The sequence below is a fragment of the Scyliorhinus canicula genome, chromosome 11 (genome assembly GCF_902713615.1).
Source record: "Scyliorhinus canicula chromosome 11, sScyCan1.1, whole genome shotgun sequence".
NCBI classification, from domain to species: Eukaryota; Metazoa; Chordata; class Chondrichthyes; order Carcharhiniformes; family Scyliorhinidae; genus Scyliorhinus; species Scyliorhinus canicula.
The window spans coordinates 28,071,182-28,093,265 of NC_052156.1; the positions used below are offsets into that span (position 1 = coordinate 28,071,182).

General features: G+C 47.3%; 1 protein-coding gene across 2 annotated transcripts in view; it reads left to right on the top strand.

Annotated features, from left to right (window-relative positions):
- slc6a11b (solute carrier family 6 member 11b) overlaps positions 1-22,084 on the top strand; it is a 179,673-nt gene that overhangs the window by 61,506 nt on the left and 96,083 nt on the right. For both annotated transcript variants that reach the window (XM_038812650.1, XM_038812651.1), the window contains exon 7: positions 5,217-5,351. In XM_038812650.1, the coding sequence (XP_038668578.1) occupies positions 5,217-5,351 (135 nt within the window). The remainder of the gene's footprint in view (positions 1-5,216; positions 5,352-22,084) is intronic.

Genomic DNA, 22,084 nt, shown 5'->3' on the forward strand with positions numbered 1-22,084 from the left:
TTTAAGAAATGGGTGTTTATAAATGGGTATGTATATAAATATCTGTAGTGAGAGTATCTTTAAGTAATGGGTGTTAACTACTGCAGTGATGTCAGAGAGTGGGTGAGCTGGGCTGTCAGCTTTTTATTTTTGTTTTTGAGCAGGCTGCAGGGTGTGTTTTAGTTTTGTTTCAGTGTTGGAGCTGAAGCCAGACCAAGCAGGTGTACTGCTGTTCTCTCTGCCATCAAAAGACTATCTCTTGATCATTTGGTGAATTCAGAATTATAAATGTTTTCAGACTTTAACCTGATGTGCTTCTGATTCAGATTTTGTTTTTCAGTCATATGGATATTAAAAAGGAAAGATTAAAGGTTACTTAGTGTTGTAGTCTTTAGGGGTTGTATTTGAATTAATGGTTGCTAAGATGTTCACTGTATGTTTTAAAAAGGTTAACTTGAGTTCATAGAATAAACATTGTTTTGCTTTAAAAATTACTTTACCATTTCTGCTGTACCACACCTGTAGACTGGGCCGTGTGCTCCCCATACCACAATCTAGTAAAAGTTGTGGGTCAGGTGAATTCCATGATACACTTTGGGGTTCTCTAAACCCTGGCCCATAACAGTACCAAATTTTTGACTTGCTTAGGTAGATATGGGTGGATTCTGCTTGGTGTCTATTATCAAGAACTGCAAATCCTCTTTCTTCCCATTTCATTGGGCTCTCAGCTCAGTCTTTCCTCTTGGGGTGAGCATTGTTACATCGTACAGCCTCAACTTCACACAGGCCTGCAAAGCTCATGATATTGCATGACCATTCCATCTCACGGGCCCACAGACTTTCTGGGATGGTGGGAATGGGGGTGGGGTGGGTGGGGGGGCGTGGTCATGGAGGTGGTGAGTGGTGATGGGTCACCCAACGGGTAGGCCCTACCACATGGCGCCTCCACATCTCTGGCCCCATCCCTGCCGCCTCCGAGGGCAGCCCCAGGGGGAACTTCGGACTGCCCTGGGGGCACTGCCCAGTGCCTTCCTCAACACCCCCACCCCATACATCCAGACTCCCACCCCCACCTTCCCGCCCCGCCTGGCACACACCCTCTCCACCCAGCCCAGCCTGTCACTCACACCCTTCAGATAGACGACTGTAGCACTTCTGAATGTGGGTGAACAGGTATTTATTTGCGTCAGTGCTTTGTATAATAACTGTGCCATGGCACCTAATGCTATCCTATCTGCGGCACCCGTGCCAACTTAATTGGCGTCTACCTTTCTAATCTTGCGTGTCCAAATGTTACGTCCCAGTTGGTACATCAGATGTGCAGCGTCATGCTGCATATCCCGCTTTGTGACCTGGGTCTGCTTTGGTGGCCGTCCTCTGGAGCGATTGGGCAGGAATGCGGCCGGCCGACCTTCGGATGTCACAGATGGTGGAGTGCCACCCTGATCTGCCCGCTATCCATCGGATGCGCCAGTGTCAGGTCAGAGGGTTTCCAGAGGCGCTGTGGTATACAGCACCGCCTCCAGTGGGATTCACCAGCAAAGGCTCCATCACCTCCCCCTCCCTCGGGGTGCCTGATGGCCCCCGGGCTACGCCTTGGGACGGGGGTGCGGCTGGAGAGAGCTCCAGGAACTCCGCCGTTACCTGGCGCTGCCAGTCCTGGAGGCCATCTCTCATCTCAACCATGGTTTTGATGCTCGCGGCCATGGAGCACAGGGACTGGGCCAGGTCCCTCTGGAACTGGCTCAGGTCAGCCACTGCATGAGCAATGCTCTCGCTGCACGCAGCCATGGCCCACTGTGACTACGCCACGTTTTGGAGGCCGCAGCAATGTCCATGTGCCCCTGGTACATGGCTACCTGTGTCGGGGCTGCCCTGTCCTGCACACTAGCCACCGCCCGCACACTATGCCCCAGGCCTTGGACATCCTGACCCATTGACGTGACCTTTGCATTAAAGGCTTCCACTGTGGACGCCAGCTGTTCAGTGTTGGTTTGGACAGCACGCATTGTCAGCATTGCCTCCTGCCGTGCAGGTTGTTGAACTCTTCCTCTCCTTTGGTCCCTGGCTCTGCATCTGCATCTCCAGTATTGATGGGACCACCCTTTCTAAAAGCCCAAGACCCATCCGGATGGCAGCTCGTCCCTGGGGTCGGGCTGCCCCCAAATCGTCCACCCCCTCAGGGGTTCCTATCTCCACCTGAGTACGGCGGCATGTGTGAAGTGTGCACCAGATAATGCCCAGGAGCCTCTGGATTATCACGACACACCGAGGTGAGAGTCTTTGGGATGGTGAAGGGTTTCGGTAACAGCAATGACGAAAAGTCTGGGTCGCCCCTGGACTGCTCCGGGGTGTTGCGGCATTGCGGCTGGGTGGAGGGACACCAGACAGCCCTGCCTCGTTGCAAGGTGATCCTGCAAGATACAAGACAAGACCCACGGTGAGATCAAGCGGAGGTGTGGTGTTTGGGGGGGGGCGCGGGGGGAGAGGTGACTCGCGGGCCATAAGGAAATCGCAATTCATTAGGGTCTCGCTTGGATGTCCCATGCTGACCTACGCCTGGGCGACTGCCCGCTCTCTCACATCACCGACCAAGCCCATCACCCTCTGCTCCGCGATGGTGAGGACTTGCAGATCTGTGCTAACCACTATGCTACCGTGCTTGCCCTCTGAGAGGGGAGGGACTTGTGGGGAGTGTGGGATGAGGGTGATGCCAGGGCACGTAGGTGGTTGCCCGACTTGGCTGGCCTGGGGGGTTGCCCATCCTCACGGGGCACTGCCTACTAGTCAGCCTGCTGGGGCCCAATGGGGGAGGGCTGGTGTGGGGTGGGGATGTGTGGGACGAGGGTGATATCAGGGGCATGGAGCTGGTGACTCACCATGGCTGCCCAGAGGAGGTCGTGCAGCCTCTTTCGGCACTGCTGGCAGGTCCTCTCAGTGGGACCCACAGGTCTCACTGACTCTGCCACCTCTGGTTGACCTGGACGGGTGGAAATCTCCTTCCCACCCTGGGAACAGCCTGCCATGCCTCTCCCCCACGGCGTCCAACATGGTGTCCAGCACTGAGTCCATGAAGCTCGGTGCTGCTCATGGAGCCATCTTCTTGGTTGGAATGAGGTGAGTGTGGGGGGCGGAGTGCTGATATGCATCTCCAGTTTGTCAAGCTCTCCGGTGCCAATCCTGACCCCAGCAAATCCCATGCCTGCATGAGCTGGAATTGCACTAGTTTCACGTGGCGAGAGTGCTGACCAATTAGCATGTCCTGGATGGCTCTGGGGAACATTCCAGATTCAGTCCCAGCGTCAACACTTAGTCTCTCATGCGGAGAGTTCTCCCGCAGGAGCTGAATTGCACCTGATTTGCACTCACGCTGGGCGCTCACTGGGCTAAATCGCTGGCTTTGAAAGCAGACCAAGCAGGCCAGCAGCACGGTTCGATTCCCGTACCAGCCTCCCCGGACAGGCGCCGGAATGTGGCGACTATGGGGCTTTTCACAGTAACTTCATTGAAATTGAAGCCTACTCGTGAAAATGAAAATCGCTTATTGTCACGAGTAGGCTTCAATGAAGTTACTGTGAAAAGCCCCTAGTCGCCACATTCCGGTGCCTGTCCGGGGAGGCTGGTACGGGAATCCATTACCATGTAAATTTGTGCATGGCGAGGATTGCAAGGGATTCCCAAGGGAATACCACCATCGGGCCCCAATTTTGAGCGGTTAGTTCGATGGCAAGACCCCGAGGCTGGCCACTGCCCCTGCATCGCAATTCGGCCCTCACACCTGGATTTACTGGCACTCCCCCTATATTCCACAGAGACCTCCTAAATTAAGAGACCCACCCCCCCACAGAAACCCTCTAAATAAGGGGGCCACCACAGAGACCCCCTAAATAAATAAACCCCTCACAAGAGACCCGTTAATTGAAGAGACCCCCCTCCCAGTGACCCCCTAAATAAAGAGACCCCTACAGAGACCCCCTGAAGAAGGAGACCCCATAGAGCTCCCATGAATAAAGAGGCCCCCCCCCCCCCCCACAGACCCCCAGGAAAAAGGTCCCTGTCTGGAAACCCTCCAGAAGAGAGACCCTGTCTGGAGACTAGAGAGAAGCTCAAACAAAGGCAGTGAAAAAAAAATCACTGCTTTAGCACTCACCTGGGTATACACCTGCTGGCTCAGACACAGGAAGCAGCACCTGTTAATCCCTGGAAAGAGAAAAACAGTCAGCTGCGTTTAAACCCCCTCAGATGTTTGATGTGAAAGCTGTTCATTCATTCCTCTTTGATATTGATTTTACTGGGCTGTGATTGACAGCTTCCACACATCCCAGCTGTCAGCATTGTCCCATTCATCTTCCTTCACGATTGAGTAACTCTGAAGTGGTCTAACCACAATATTTACAAACATCAAGGTTTGATTGACAGCTCCTGGACCACTTCAAAAAGAATTAAGTGCTATCCAATCACCTCCCTTCACAGTTGACCGATTTTCAAATAGTTAACAAGAAACTGACAGCACGTAACTCTGACAGGGGTCTTTTTTCTGGGGGGTGCTCTCCTTAGTTAGTCTTTTCTGTGGGGGTCTCTTTATTTAGGGGGTCTCTGGTCAGGGGCGGTGTGGGGAGTCTGGTGGGTTGGGGCGGGCAGGTCGTGCATTGTAGGGGGAGGAGGGGTGGCCCGTGGATAGATTTTGAGGGCAACTTTCTTTAAGAGTTACCCCCTTGACCCACCGCGAATTTCACCACGTCAGGGCCATGCTTGTCAGGGCCAGTGGTAATTCTTGCCCGCGTGATTGCAGGTCCAGAGGACCAGAGAATCACGCGGGCCTGGAAAATATGGTGCCCAGTCTGTTAAGTGGATACAAATGGGTCATTCAAAACCTCGATGCCAGCGGCAGGCCGAGCATCAGAAACGGGGGCCCACCCCGTTTCCTTCACAACGCTAGATTTCTGCCTCATTGGTAACTCCACTACCGGCGATGCGAGGCTGAGAATTCAGCCCTTTATCTCTGTGCCTTTCTGAATGGCAATGGTATTACAGCAGACAAATTATACAATAAGGCCTTTTGTTACCTTCTGTTAATGTATGAATTGTGGAAAGTGAAATTCTGAACAAGGCAATCAAATTAATTTTCATATTAACTGCTGATCGTGTACATCAATCACCTGACAATACTAAACATTATCCTTTTGTTGGCAAATGGAACAAAGAAAGAGCTAATAGTTTCCATCCTTTGTTCTCAGGTGGTGTATGTAACAGCAACGTTCCCCTACCTGATGCTGCTGGTTTTATTGATTCGAGGAGTGACTCTTCCCGGAGCTGGAGAGGGAATAAGGTTTTATCTTTACCCGGATATCTCCCGCTTGTCGGACCCTCAGGTAGGAACATTAAGTACAAATATTATATCTCGATTCTCATTTTCAGTTGACGCATGAATGGAGTGGAAAGCAGGGCCCACACTATCGACGTCCAGAGACGTGGCTGCTATAATGTTCATGATAACAAACCATTTTCAAACAATCACTGATTTGTTCTGGTAAATTGTTGGATTGAGTGTCGGAGTCTGTAGCTGAAATATCGAAGAGGCATTTGCACAATTCAAAATAATTTCAATAATTTGGAGGAATAAGGTGGTCTTATCATGCAGCCGCTAGTGGCTCTATCTCTAGGTCAGAAGTTCCGGGTAAGAGTCCCAACCCAGGACATGATGGCCGAGGAAGGTGCATTCGTAAAGCGGTCAAACAGGTTGACCTGCAAATCCTTCGGACACATGTCAATGGCAGCTAGTAAGAGTGGGAGAGATGTATACAATTGGAAGAAGGTTGGAGCCTTAGCCTTCACTATCCATAGCTCCAGACTACCACAGAGCATGTAAAAGTGCAGGTTGCCTCAGCAACAGGGATTCCCTGAGTGTTCAGTAACACCGTCGTCTCTGCTTCTAATCCTATAAGATTATTTTCATGATCAGCTACAGGCAAGTGCATATATATTGTTCACCAACGTGCATTTGATGTCATTAGAAAGGAAGAATTTTCTGTCGCAGGTTTTATTTGGTAATTTTGACAGTGATAGGAATTCTCCTGTGGTATTTCAAAGTGTAAACATTTTGTTGTGTCAGTAGTTTTAATTGAGAATCAAAAGAATCAATGAGACATTGACAGCGGAGTCTCTAACGTTATATAAGGTGTAGCTCGGAGGAAGACAAAGTAAAATTCAGTGAACAAGAGTTGAACCAATGGGCCTAAGTTGGCATTGTTCTTGATGCCAAGGTGTCTTTGGAATGAGGTTTCCTGTGAATCTGGTGGGATTTTTGGAGCAGATAGGGAAGGTATTCCTGCCTAGCGAGAGCTGCCAGCCTCTAATTGCGCTCAGCAGCATCACTTCGCAGACCGTGGAAGCTGCGAGGGGAACACCCCTCGGAGTCCCAGGATCATGGAGGAGCACCCAGGCTACAGGTAAGTAATGAGGAGGTGGACGGGTACTGCTTTCATGGGTGGGGGGACACGGAGAGACGGAGGTAGGTTTAGAAGGATGGCTCTCAGCAGGCCTCACCCTTCCTGATGTCTAGCCCGTGGATCAGACTGAGTGCCTTTGATGGAGGGATCCTCCTCCCACTAACCCCCACCAAGGTGACAAATGTCAAGGCACAGGTTCATCTGTCATGCATGGTTAATCCCAGCAGCAGTGGGATGAAACCCTTAAGTGGTCAATGATCGGTCTCAATTAGTATCCGGGCAGGACGGTGCCTATGGGTCTTCCCGTCCAGAACTTAATTCTGGTGGAGGCAAAAAGGCCGTGGAGTTTTGGAATGTCATCATCCCGTCCAAGTACTTGCCCTTCCCACCTCCAAAGCCACCACCAGTGAGAAGAGGAGAATCTGCCCAGTGTCTTTCACCCTGAGCGACGCATTACTTCTCTTACAACAGACAGGTAATTCTGTCTGCTATTAATTTGCAAGCTACAACTATACGCGCTTGAATTTTAGAATTGCTAATTGCTTCAAAAAAATGAGCTGGCTATTGTATTCCATAGAGCAGCAATCTACAGGATGTTGATTAAACAGAATCCAGATGTGAAAACGTCAAAAATAAATAAAGGAACTGTTCAGATGTTGAAAACAGCTCAAGGGGGGTGGGCCCCACAAGCTGACCTGATATAATTGTTGTAGATGCAGAGAAACAAAACAACTTTAAAGATTAAAAGATCAAGGGTCTCTTGCTTCACAACAACCACCAACTCGAGTTCAGAACAGAAATTTGCTGCACCTGAGTGCAGTGGTAACTGGAAACACGGATGCTATTGAAACCTAAAATATTCAATCAGTTTTTAATAGCTTTATGGTTGAACATAAGAAAAGCAAAAAAAACTGAGTGTATAGACAATATTGGATTAAATTTAACATCTCGAGATTGGCATGTTATCTACATCATAAAAACAAATGCAGAAGCAGCTAATGAAGGTATTTGCAATTTTTGTGGACTATTGTCCAATTGTCCAATTAAAATCAGTGTATGTCAGACACAATAGGTAAGGCACATTTTAAAGGAAATAAAAATTATCTCCACAAACTAACAAAAGAAGCTACAGTTCAGAGAAAAATGCAAATTTGGATGTATTTGTTGGGTGAAAACTGCTCAAAATGCTGATTGTCAATGAGGAAAATCGAGTCTATTCACTATTGCTATTTAGCTAAATATGACTACCATGTTTCTCTCAAAATGGTGGCACTGAGATAAATGACCAGTTAATTTGCTTTTGGTGGGATTTGAGGGAACAATTTTGGACAATGCACCAGAGAACTCACTGCTCTTTTCCAAAATTGTGATATGAATTTTTGACATTGATTGAAACAGAGCAAATAAACAGTTCACGTGAAGGATGTCACCCTCCAACAATGCAACAGACCCTGGAACACTCCCTCAATGAAGTGACAGCCACGGTTGTGGGGCCAGTTCAGACTGTGGGATAATCAGCATTAATGCGGCAGGAATGACCTGCTATCACTGCTTTATTAATCCCAAAAGATTGACCAGCCACAACTTCTCCAGATACCTATCGCTTGCTGTCTGGCACTTTTTTGAAACAAACAGTAAGCCTCTTTCCCATGAATTCTGGGATGCTCGTCAGGTACTTATTATATACTTGAGGTTTTTAAAAAGTGTTGGCTGTTTGGAGAGGATGCCCTGAGCTGATGTGAGTTTCCCTGAGAACCAGGTAAGATAAAATTAAAGAAATAAGTCATGCTCATGAACTGGAAGCTGACATCTATTGTCATGGGGCTATTTACTAAGTTTAGACAACTTTATGAGTCACTGATCTGCTTTCTGTATTGTGAGGAGATTTTTGATGAAGTGGAGATTTTCCTGACTGCCACTGCAAATTACTTTCAGGCCGTTTACATCACTGTTCTATTGGGACCACTCAGCATGCATTAGATAGTCGTTCCTGGCCTTCAGTACACAAATATATCTGTGTTTTTCAAGCTTTTTTCCCTGGGACACACTTTTATCAACCAGCCGACCTTTGGGACCCACACTGGCCGACCTTTGCGACTCACGGCTGCCAATCTTCTGAACGCACCATTTTTGCTCACCTTTAATGTGACAGGTGAGCCTGCTTGGTCCGCATCATCTCATTTGCTTTGTCATTCAATGTCACTTCCCTCCGAAGGATGTCGGCTAATGATTTAAGTTCTCGCGGCAATCTTTGAAAAAAATCAAGAGGTTTGTCCTCGAATTCGCCATGCTTAGTTTTCAACTGTCTTTGAAGTTTTAGGGTTTTAAACTCTCATTTGCTAGTACTTCCCTGGGGCTTTGCATCCTTATTTGCAATAGCACAAGTAACAAAGCCATACCTCAAGAAATCATCTTTATATTGCTTGGTTCCCGATTTCAATTTTTTCTTTATTTAAAATGATCAATCTTCAGTTCGCAATCCTGTTGCCTTGCTTGCTCACAGCTAGAAAATGGAGGAATCTCTCCTCCTGATTTCGAGCCAATAGCACTGACTTATAGGGCGCAGTGTACGTTCCGAGCACATGATCTGTTTTCTGCTGTGCTTCTGGCCAGAAGGCTGTATCATTCCATTTAAAAACCGATCGCAGTGCATATTCTCAATTTAAAAGCTGGTTGCGGCCATTGGGCACTTCTCCCACGATCGGGAATGCCATGACCGATCACTTCGCAACCCTCCCGACACTTACCCGTGACTCGCAGTTTGAAAAATCCTGCAATAGATGGTGTCTTCGGGCAGTTAGTGTGCAATAGACAGTCCCTCCTTGCATGCAGTATGCAATAGACAGTCCCACATGCGGCCCGCAAAAGGTTTTTATGCGGCCCACCAAGATCAAGTCATAAAAAAAAAAATTTGTTTAAAAAATTTTTTTTTTTTTTAAATATTTTTTTTTAAATAAGGTTAATTGGGGGGGGGGCTGTTGGGTTACTGGTATAGGGTGGATACGTTGACTTGAGTAGGGTGATCATTGCTCGGCACCACATCGAGGGCCGAAGGGCCTGTTCTGTGCTGTACTGTTCTATGTTCTATATGAGGCGCCCAGAATCATAACCGGGTGAAGCGCCATTTTTGAAAAGTAGAGAAAAAGAGGGCTAAAGGCAGGATGCCGCCGGGGGAAGCGCTGAGGTATATGCCGCACGCTAATTGGTTACAACCGGGACTATTAATTAATATACTATGCGGCCCTTTAAAATTGTGAATTTCTGAATGTGGCCCTTGCACGGAAAAGTTTGCCCACCCCTGCAATAGACAGTCCCCCCATCTCTCAGTATGTAAGAGACAGTCCCTCCTGGCCCTCGATATGTAATAGACAATCCCTCCTGGCTTTCAGTATGTGATGGACAGTCCCTCCTGGCTCTCAGTATGTAATAGACAATCCCTCCTGACCCTCAGTATGTAATAGACAGTCCCTCCTGGCCCTCGATATGCAATAGACAGTCTCTCCTGGTTCTTAGTATGTAACAGACAATCCCTCCTGGCTCTCAGTATGTAATAGACAATCCCTCCTGGCTCTCAGTATGTAATAGACAGTCCGTCCGTGCTCTCAGTATGTAATAGACGGTCCCTCCTGGCTCTCTGTATGTAATAGACAATCCCTCCTGGTTCTCAGTATGTAATAGACAGTCCCTCCTGCCCCTCGATATGCAATAGACAGTCCCTCCTGGCTCTCAGTATGTAATAGACGGTCCCTCCTGGCTCTCTGTATGTAATAGACAATCCCTCCTGGTTCTCAGTATGTAATAGACAGTCCCTTCTGCCCCTCGATATGCAATAGACAGTCTCTCCTGGCTCTCAGTATGTAATAGACAATCCCTCCTGGCTCTCAGTATGTAATAGACAGTCCCTCCTGGCTCTCAGTAGGCAATAGACAGTCCCTCCTGGCTCTCCGTATGTAATAGACAGCCCCTCCTGGCTCTCAGTATGTAATAGACAGTCCCTACTGGCCCTCGATATGCAATAGACAGTCACACCTGGCTCTCAGTATGCAATAGACTGTCCCTCCTGGCTCTCAGTATGTAATAGACAGTCCCTCCTGGCTCTCGGTATGTGATAGATACACCCTCCTGGCTCTCAGTATGTAATAGACAGCCCCTCCTGGCTCTCAGTATGTAATAGACAGCCCCTCCTGGCTCTCAGTATGTAATAGACAGTCCCTCCTGGCTCTCAGTATGTAATAGACAATCCCTCCTGGCTCTCAGCATGTAATAGACAGTCCCTCCTGACTCTCAGTATGTAATAGACAATCCCTCCTGGCTCTCAGTATGTAATAGACAATCCCTCCTGGCTCTCGGTATGTAATAGACAGTCCCTCCTGGCTCTCAGTATGTAATAGACAGTCCCTCCTGGCTCTCGGTATGTGATAGACAGCCCCTCCTGGCTCTCAGTATGTAAGAGACAGTCCCTCCTGGCTCTCAGTATGTAATAGACAGTCCCTCCTGGCTCTCAGTATGTAATAGACAGTCCCTCCTGGCTCTCAGTATGTAATAGACAATCCCTCCTGGCTCTCAGTATGTAATAGACAGTCCCTCCTGGCTCTCAGTATGTAATAGACAGTCCCTCCTGGCTCTCAGTATGTAATAGACAGTCCCTCCTGGCTCTCAGTATGTAATAGACAGTCCCTCCTGGCTCTCAGTATGTAATAGACAATCCCTCCTGGCTCTCAGTATGTAATAGACAGTCCCTCCTGGCCCTCGATATGCAATAGACAGTCTCTCCTGGTTCTTAGTATGTAACAGACAATCCCTCCTGGCTCTCAGTATGTAATAGACAGTCCCTCCTGGCTCTCAGTATGTAATAGACAGTCCCTCCTGGCTCTCAGTATGTAATAGACAGTCCCTCTTGGCTCTCGGTATGTGATAGACAGCCCCTCCTGGCTCTCAGTATGTAATAGTCAGTCCCTCCTGGCTCTCAGTATGTAATAGACAGCCCCTCCTGGCTCTCAGTATGTAATAGACAGTCCCTCTTGGCTCTCAGTATGTAATAGACAATCCCTCCTGGCTCTCAGTATGTAATAGACAGTCCCTCCTGGCTCTCAGTATGTAATAGACAATCTCTCCTGGCTCTCAGTATGTAATAGACAATCCCTCCTGGCTCTCAGTATGTAATAGACAGTCCCTCCTGGCTCTCAGTATGTAATAGACAGTCCCTCCTGGCTCTCAGTATGTAAGAGACAATCCCTCCTGGCTCTCAGTATGTAATAGACAGTCTCCCCTGGCTCTCAGTATGTAACAGACAATCCCTCCTGGCTCTCAGTATGTAATAGACAGTCTCCCCTGGCTCTCAGTATGTAATAGACAGTCCCTCCTGGCTCTCAGTATGTAATAGACAATCCCTCCTGGCTCTCAGTATGTAATAGACAATCCCTCCTGGCTTTCAGTATGTAACAGACAATCCCTCCTGGCTCTCAGTATGTAATAGACAGTCCCTCCTGACCTTCAGTATGTAATAGACAGTCCCTCCTGACCTTCAGTATGTAATAGACAGTCTCTCCTGGCTCTCAGTATGTAACACACAAACCCTCCTGGCTCTCAGTATGTAATAGACAATCCCTCCTGGCTCTCAGTATGTAATAGGCAGTCTCTCCTGGCTCTCCGTATGTAACAGACAAACCCTCCTGGCTCTCAGTATGTAACAGACAAACCCTCCTGGCTCTCAGTATGTAATAGACAATCCCTCCTTGCTCTCCGTATGTAATAGACAATCCCTCCTGGCTCTCAGTATGCAATAGACCGTCCCTTCTGGTTCTCAGTATGTAATAGACAGTCTCTCCTGGCTCTCAGTATATAACAGACAAACCCTCCTGGCTCTCAGTATGTAATAGACAGTCCCTCCTGGCTCTCAGTATGTAATAGACAGTCCCTCCTGGCTCTCAGTATGTAATAGACAGTCTCTCCTGGCTCTCAGTATGTAACAGACAGACCCTCCTGGCTCTCAGTATGTAATAGACAATCCCTCCTGGCTCTCAGTATGTAATAGACAATCCCTCCTTGCTCTCCGTATGTAATAGACAATCCCTCCTGGCTCTCAGTATGTAATAGACAGTCCCTCCTGGTTCTCAGTATGTAATAGGCAGTCTCTCCTGGCTCTCAGTATGTAATAGACAGTCTCTCCTGGCTCTCAGTATGTAATAGACAATCCCTCCTGGCTCTCAGTATGTAATAGACAGTCCCTCCTGGCTCTCAGTATGTAATAGACAGTCACTCCTGGCTCTCAGTATGTAATAGACAGTCCCTCCTGGTTCTCAGTATGTAATAGGCAGTCTCTCCTGGCTCTCAGTATGTAATATACAGTCCATCCTGGCTCTCCGTATGTAATAGACAATCCCTCCTGGCTCTCAGTATGTAATAGGCAGCCCCTCCTGGCTCTCTGTCCCTCCTGGCACTCCGTGCTGCCAGCAACACCGTTACTGGCTCAAGGGGAAATCTGGAACTCACCCAGCTGATGAAACACCAGAAGTTGCTGCACTTGGTAGATTTTTGTTAAGTATGGGGATCAAAGGAGATGGAACCTTGGTGAATTGATTTAAAGTATAGATCAACCATGATCTAGTTGAAGTGCAAAACTGGTTTGAGGGGCTGAATGGCCATTCTCCAGTTCCTATGGTCCTATGCTAGCGTCCAATATGCTAAGTTAATGCACCATCCAATTCCCCAGACTCCTGCTAATCAGACTGTTGAATCACTGGTTCCTTTCTCAATGCAATCTGATTGATCTGATTGTTCACATTTTTAAAAAGTTGCACAAATATGCATTATTTGAAATATTCTCTGTGGTTCATGAGTATTACTCACAGGCTTTTACTACTGCTTGTATGCGAGTTTCCCAAAGCTAGACAATGTTAGCACGATAGATGAATCTTTTATCTGTACTTTAGCATGCACAATAATTTCTGTGGCATTAACTCTATATGGTTCTACGGTTTTATTATGCAAAATATAAAATCCATTTATTTCACTTTTCAACATAAGATTAACCATCTGGTTTTGTTCCAAACTTTAAGTTTGCTCAGTGTTTTCATTCCTTCACGTCAGTAACTGAGATTGAAAGAAGTTGCGAAGAGCATTAGACTGTGTCAGGAATAAACTGGAATGTAATTGGAAACTGGAGAGGTATTAATTGTGAGGATTTACAAGTCTCCAATGAAATGAAATGAAATGAATGAAATGAAATTGCTTATTGTCACGAGTAGGCTTCAATGAAGTTACTGTGAAAAGCCCCTAGTCGCCACATTCCGGCGCCTGTCCGGGGAGGCTGGTACGGGAATCGAACCGTGCTGCTGGCCTGCTTGGTCTGCTTTAAAAACCAGCGATTTAGCCCAGTGAGCTAAACCACCCAATATTCCTGTTGAACATTTTCTTTGGTTTGGGGAAATACATCAGCGAACCTATTGGTTTACCTTTGTTTTAAAGAAAGTATAAGGTATGTTTAAGGCAGTTTTGTAAGGGGCAACAAAAGAGTCCACACTGAATTGTAGAGAAAAACAAAATTTATTTTATTTAACACCTTAACTATTATACATAGCTCCAGTAGTTCCCTATTGGGTCTTCTCTAGTCGGTGCCTGACTGGCTGGATCTATTTATATAAAGGCACATGAACTGTGTTAAGGGTCCCCCACCCCCTTATTGGGGGAGCTCGTACACTGTAAGCTCCCTGGGGTAGCAGATCCTCCCTCCTCTGTGAGACCAGTGCGGGTTATAACATGCTGTAAATGATCAATTTGAGTTTAGCGATGGTTTTGCTTTTCATTAACAATTTATTCTTAGTTGACTGGGAAAGCAGTAAGGGTAGATTGTTTCAGTGGTTTTATTACACTGCTTTAACTCGTTGCAACTTCTGACCTTTGCGCATGATCTGGACTTTTCTTTAAAACCATCAGTGTGTAGTTTTGAGATCATTAATGAAGGGAAGTGGGGCAGTTCAGCACACCCCCCACTTCATAAATAGATGGTCAAAGCTAGTGATTTAAGTCATCCCCCCAGACCCTGCACTGCATGTAACTAATGGTGGGTGACCTTGGTTTAATGACCCCTGTTACATCTCTCTGTTTCCACCCAGAAATGTGTGGCCTCACAGAACTGGCACTGTGAAAGCCAGTGCAGCTTGGGGCCATATTTCTGGATTATTTTCTTAGCTGCAAGTCGTTCAGACCCTGCAAACTAAATTTCTGAGATCTCTACTTTTTATACATTTCAAAGTTAGGGTTAGAAATGTTTGAAATTTTAAGTGGGCACCGAAGCAAAATCAAGAATTTGTGGGATTTTAGGGCAGCACAGTGGCCTAGTGGTTAGCACAACCGCCTCACGGCGCTGAGGTCCCAGGTTCGATCCCGGCTCTGGGTCACTGTCTGTGTGGAGTTTGCACATTCTCCCCGTGTCTGCGTGGGTTTCGCCCCCACAACCCAAAAATGTGCAGAGTAGGTGGATTGGCCACGCTAAATTGCCCCTTAATTGGAAAAACATAATTGGGTAATCTAAATTTATAAAAAACAAAAAGAATTTGTGGGATTTCTTTACCTTGGCGTTGCTGATGGGCCGTCTGACTGCACTGCACTGATACCACTCTGTCTCAGGTTGGGACAGTTGGAGAAGACGCCAACATGCATCGAGCCAGCATCTGCAAGGCACATCAATAGCTGCATCCTTTGCATAAGTTAATCGGTCTTAGGACTTGACCAGAGGCTCAAGTAAGGCAAAGGATTGAAAAATAAATTTTTTCAGTTCCCTTTGCAGCCATTCTGACTGAAAAATGAAGATTATTCCCATTGAAATTGTTCATCTTACTCTCGTAAGGGCTTGTGGGCTTCAGAAGGCCTCAAAGGGACTCACGCCAAGTATCAGCTGGTATGAGTTCTACTTAATCCGTCCAAGGGTGTAAAGGGAGGACTGGCATTGGAAAGCTAGGAACTTATTTCAACAAGCCCCCTTGATATTAGTTTTAGTGGAGGTATTCGTCAAAGATCCCCTTTCTCAATGCCCACACCACCCCACCATAACTGGAATTTATAGTGACCAGGCAGAGCCACGATCCAGCTCATATCCTGACCTACACAAATTTCGGGTGGAACTTAGAACATAGAACAGTACAGCACAGCACAGAACAGGCCCTTCGGCCCTCGATGTTGTGCCGAGCAATGATCACCCTACTTAAACCCACGTAACCCGTATACCCGTAACCCAACAATCCCCCCATTAACCTTACGCTACGGGCAATTTAGCATGGCCAATCCATCTAACCCGCACATCTTTGGACTGTGGGAGGAAACCGGAGCACCCGGAGGAAACCCACGCACACACGGGGAGGACGTGCAGACTCCACACAGACAGTGACCCAGCCGGGAATCAAACCTGGGACCCTGGAGCTGTGAAGCATTGATGCTAACCACCATGCTACCGTGAGGCCTCTCACCCATTATACCCATTAATCTCTGAGAAGCTGACCACTCCTAAAATGAGGTCAAATTATTTTTGTTATTACTGATTCTTACAGGAAATTGATACTTAATTGGTCGACCATAATCAGTCCTTCAACAGACCTGTTACAAAACTCAGCTCCAAACAGTGATGTGATAAATAAAAAATCTTGAAGAAGAAGCAAGATACTTATGGACAATGTTTCTAACCTACCAAACGTCTTGGTACATGGCTGGGATGCTGTACCTCTTACACAGTAAAACTGATCACATGAAGAAATTAATTGCTGTTGAATGGGGGTCTCTCTTATGGGAGTCTCTCTAATAAGGAGGTCTCTGGTTGGAGTCTCTCTAATAAGGGGGTCTCTGGTTGGGGTCTCTCAAATAAGGGGTCACTGGTGGGGGTCTCTCTAATTAGGGTATCTAGTGGGAGACCCTCTAGCTAGGGAGTCTCTGGTGGGGAATTGAAGGGGGTTCTGCTGAAGGTAAGGTGGGTAGGTCTTGTATTGTGAGGGGGGGGAGCCCTCTGATGGACTTTGGGGGCAACCCTTAAAGAATTACCCCCTTGGCCCACCGCAAGATCCACCACATCAGCACCACGTTTGTCAAGATCTGCACCAATTCTCGCTCATGTAATTTCCGACCCAGAGGACTGGAGAATCAAGTGGGCACGGAGAATGTGGTGCCTGGCCCATGAAGACCCCATTGCACCCTCCCCCTGGCACTGGATATGTGGGGGACCGGAGCATTGGAACGGGATCAGTGCCCATTTTTCACCCGACACCGGAATCTCCACCCGATCGCGAATCCCCCTGCCGGTGTTGTGAAGCGGAAAATCCAGCCCATTGTATAATGCGTTTGTTGCAGTCATGTTATTAAAAGAACTTCAGTTCAGGTACCCAAATTATGTGCCCGCTAAAACTGTGATTAAGTGGTTAACAGCTAGGCAGGCTGCGGTGTCACTCATGGGAGAGGCTGGGTCTGTTTTTAGTTTTGATTTCAGCCCTGCCCTGTGTCTGTTGTTTGTAGTTTTATTTTTCGAGATCTGCTCTGGGTTCTGAGGAAAGGTGTTGTGTTTCTCAGACTGTCTACGAAATCTTCTCTCACAAGGTCTTTGTGATTAAATCTGTCAGCCACCCAGTGTTAACTTTATTGATAAGTCTCATTTGATCTGTATGTGGATTTTAATTAATTGAAATTTTAGAAGTAGATTGAAAAGATCAAAGACCTTTCTTTTTTTCAGGATTGTTAATTGAAAAGCTGTTTTTACTTTGGATGTTAATAGGGTTAATCCTGTGTTAATAATAGTTTGTTTCAATGCAAAAGATCCCCAGTTGTCAGTGGAATCATTCCTGGAGTGAAGTATTCTTTCCTCACAGTTTACAAATTGAAATATTGTTGGGGTTTCTTGTCCGGTTTCCGAATATAAATTTGGGGACTGATCCAGTACAGTAACAAATGAGGCAACATTATGGGTGAACGGGGGTGTGATGCGGTTGGTAGATGACCTACCGAGGCATTGGCATCTTACCCCTTCCCCACAGAGGGATTAGGCAAACGTTGTTCAGTACTGTCCCCACAAATGGGGACCAGGCAGAACGGCATTTGGGGGATCTCCCTGGGGATCGGAGGCCCCCAGGTGATTGCTCTCTGGGCAGGGTGGCATCCTGGCATTGCTGGTGTCACCAGGACCTGGCACCCTGGCACATCCAGTTTGACACCCTGGTAGTGCTACCTGGGCGCCAACCTGGCACCCTGGCAGTGCCCCTGCCAGGCAGGCAGTGCCACCTGGGCACCTTGGCAGTGTGGATTTCCGGCAGGCCCGATGCCTATTGCAGGCCAATGCCAGCCTGGCACCTTGGCACTGCCAGCCTACCATCCTGGCAGTGCCCCTGGCAGCATGGCAGTACCAACTGGGCACCTTGGCCATGCCAGGCGTATAGTGTCAAGCCAGGTGCCAGCCTGGCATTGTGCCCGGGCCAGTGATTGGGTCCTTGCCCATGTGAGGTGGGGTGCTGGGATCCTGAGGACACCCGTTTGGAGCTTTGCGAGGTCCGAGGGTCAACTCATTTGGGAGGGTTGGGGGGATGGTCGAGAGACTGGGAAGCTATTTAAACTGGCTTCCTAATCTCCTCCCGCACTGAGTAGTTCTGGCGAGCGGAGCTCCTCAGTGCTGGAAACTGGACTAAGTGCATCCTCGGCACGACATTCCCCACTGCGGCCCCAGATTGATAGAGTGGTCATTCTCGGCACGGTGAGCACAGGGAAACAACTGGCTAAACACGCTCGACACGGAATTCTAACGCAATTCGATTAGATCGCGCCCTTCGAATCGGTACTGGCAAAAGATAGCAAATTTTATTTTTTTCATGTCATCAGAATATAGAAGATATTATTGCAACTGGTTATTGAAGCTGAGTAAGTATAGCATTTCAATGGGGATCAGAAAACACTGGTGGAATAATAGTGTGAGGTGCAGGAAAAAGCAGAGAAATGGAACTGCAATGTGGAACTACCTGCGCAAAAGGGAAAATTGTTTGAATCATAGAATCCCTACAGTGCAGAAGGAGGCCATTCAGCCCATCGAGTCGGCACTGACCCTCTGAGAGAGCACCCTCCCTAGGCCCAAATCTTCACCCTATCCCCATAACCCCAGCTAACCTAATATTTTAATTTTAATTTTTTTAAATTTTTTATTTTTTTTTATAGAGTACCCAATTCATTTTTTTTCCAGTTAAGAGTTAATTTAGCGTGGTCAATCCACCTACCCTGCACATCTTTGGGTTGTGGTGACGAAACCCACGCAAACACGGGGAGAATGTGCAAGCTCCACATGGACAGTGACCCACAGCCGGGATCGAACCTGGGACCTGGGCGCCATGAGGCAGCTGTGCGAACCACAATTTATCATGGCCAATCCACCAAACCTGCACATCTTTGGACTGCGGGAGGAAACCGGAGCACCCGGAGGAAATCCACACAGACACGGGAGAACATGCAAACTCCATAAATACAGTCAGAATTGAACCTGGGTCCCTGGAGCTGTGAGACTCTTGCTCTAACCACTGCTCCACCGTGCCACTCGAGTGACGAGCCAGAAGTAAGAATAATATCTTCAAAAAAGCTGATGTCAGCTTGGTAACACAATGGGGAACCAAGCTGAATATCAAAGGATCAGAGAAGAAGTGGAGAAAGCAAGAAAGAGAAGCAAAGAGGGAGTATTTAAAGAGACTTGCAGCTAACATAAAAGGGAATCCATATGGGGCAGTAGGGCCAATTAGGGAGCTAAAAGGGATTAATGCACAAAGGCAGAGGGAATAGCTGAGGTATTAAATGAATATTTTGCATTTGTCTTTACCAAAGAGGAAGAGGCTACCAAGGCCACAATGAAAGAGGAGGTAATTGATATGTGTGAGAAATTTAAAATTGATAAGGAGCAGGTACAGGATAGGCTGCCTGTGCTCTCTCTAAAGCACCAGGTCTGGATGAGATGCACTGAGGGAACTAAGAGTGGAAATTGCGGAGGCACTGGCCATTAAATTTTCCTTAGATTCATGGATGGTTTTAAAGACTGGAGAATTGCAAATGTTAAACCCTCGTTCAAGAAAGGGTGCAAAGATGAGACCAGCGATTACAGGCTAGTCAGTTAAAACCCGGCGGTGGGGACATTTCTAGAAACAATAATTTGGGACAAGGTTAATAGTCACACTGACAAATGTGGATTGTTTGAGAAAAACCAACACGGATTTGTTAAGGCAAGATTGTGTTTAGCTAACTTGCTGGAATTTTTTTGAAGTGGTTACTGAGGAGGTTGATAAGGTTGATGTGCTGTATACGGACTTCCAAAAGGCATTTAATACCAGACTTGCGAGCAACGTTTTAGCTCATGGAATTAAAGGGAAAGTGGTAACATCAATACAAAATTGGCTGAGAGACAGGAAACAGAGAGTAGGAAACAGTTAATAGATGTGTTTCAGGCTGGAAGAAGGTTTGTAGTAGAGTTCTTCAAAGCTCAGTGCTGGGACCTGTGCTCTTCCTGAAATAGATTAATTATGTAGGCCTTGGTATACAGGTCATTGTTTCAAAATTTGTGGATTATACAAAACTTTGGCAGCATTCTAAACTGTGAGTAGGATAGTGTTGAATTTCAGAAGGACAAGTTGGTGGAAGGGGCAGATAGGTGGCAGATGATGTTCAAAGAGGAGAAATGTGAAGTTATTTATTTAGAACATAGAACATTACAGCGCAGTACAGGCCCTTCGGCCCTCGATGTTGCGCCGACTTGTGAAACCAGTCTAAAGCCCATCTTGCGCTTTTCAAGGAGACACATCCGGAGTGAGGCACATCTAGAGTGGGAATTGCAACTTGGTAATTTTGTGCAGTGAGGTAATCAGGAAAGGTAAGTGGAAAATCTAATTCTGCTGTTTTTCTGTTAAAAGTGCAGTGTGTAGCTTAGTGTCTGATTGGTTGAAGCTGCCCCCACATCTGGAGTGAGGCACATCTAGAGTGGGAATTGCAACTTGGTAATTTGGTGCAGTGAGGTAATTCGGTGCAGAGTGAGAGAAGGTGCTTTTTCGGAGGTGCTTTTTAACCCTGGTAAGTGACTGGTAAGTAGTTTTTCTTTTCATTGTCTAATTTATTTATTTTTATTTTGAAATTGTAGTTGTATAAGTTTACCTAAGGTTTAAGACATGGCAGGCGATCCCAGACCCGTGTCATGCTCCTCGTGTTCGATGTGGGAGCTCAGGGACACGTCCACTGTCCCTGGCTCCTTCACGTGCAAGAAGTGTGTTCAGTTGCAGCTTCTGTTAGACCGCTTGACGGCTCTGGAGCTGTGGATGGACTCACTTTGGAGCATCCGCGATGCTGAGGAGGTCGTGGGTAGCACGTTTAGCGAGTTGGTCACACCGCAGGTGAAAGTTACTGAGGGAGATAGCAAATGGGTGACCAAAAGACAGAGCAAGAGTAGGAAGGCAGTGCAGGTGTCCCCTGCGGTCATCTCCCTGCAAAACAGATATACCGCTTTGGATACTGTTGGGGGAGATGGCTCACCAGGGGAAGGCAGCAGCAAGGTTCATGGCACCATGGCTGGCTCTGCTGCACAGCAGGGCAGGAAGAAAAATGGCAGGGCGATAGTGATAGGGGACTCGATTGTAAGGGGAATAGACAGGCGGTTCTGTGGACGCAATCGAGACTCCGGGATTGTATGTTGCCTCCCTGGTGCAAGGGTCAAGGATGTCTCGGAGTGGCTGCAGGACATTCTGGGGGGGGGGGAGGGTGAACAGCCAGCTGTCGTGGTGCACATAGGCACCAACGATATAGGTAAAAAACGGGATGAGGTCCTACAAGCGGAATTCAGGGAGTTAGGAGTTAAACTAAAAAGTAGGACCTCAAAGGTAGTAATCTCAGGATTGCTACCAGTGCCACGAGCTAGTCAGAGTAAGAATGTCAGGATAGATAAGATTAATGCGTGGCTCGAGAAATTGTGCAAGAGGGAGGGATTCAAATTCCTGGGGCATTGGGACCGGTTCTGGGGGAGGTGGGACCAGTACAAACCGGATGGTCTGCACCTGGGCAGGACTAGAACCGATGTACTGGGGGGGGGTGTTTTCTAGAGCTGTTGGGGAGGGTTTAAACTAATGTGGCAGGGGGGTGGGAACCAATGCAGGAAGTTGGAAGGTAGTAAAACAGGGACAGAAGCAAAAGGAAGTAAGGGGAAAAGTGCAAGGCAGAGAAGACATAGTCAAAAATCAAAAAGGGCCACATACAAGGTACAGTAACTGAGAGGAGCTTAGCTCAGAAGGCTAAATCGCTGGCTTTTAAAGCAGACCAAGCAGGCCAGCAGCACGGTTCGATTCCTGTACCAGCCTCCCCGGACAGGCGCCGGAATGTGGCGACTAGGGGCTTTTCACAGTAACTTCATTGAAGCCTACTCGTGACAATAAAGCAATTTTCAATTTTCGAATAGGCCCAGTAATACTAAAAGGAATAAAACTGGAGATGTTAAGATTCAAAACAGAGGTAAAAAAACAACATAAGTGTACTGTACCTGAATGCTCGTAGTATTCGGAATGAAGTAAATGAGTTGATGGCACAAATCATCGTGAATGACTATGATTTAGTGGCCATTACTGAAACATGGTTAAAGGATGGTCACGACTGGGAGTTAAATATCCGAGGGTATCAAA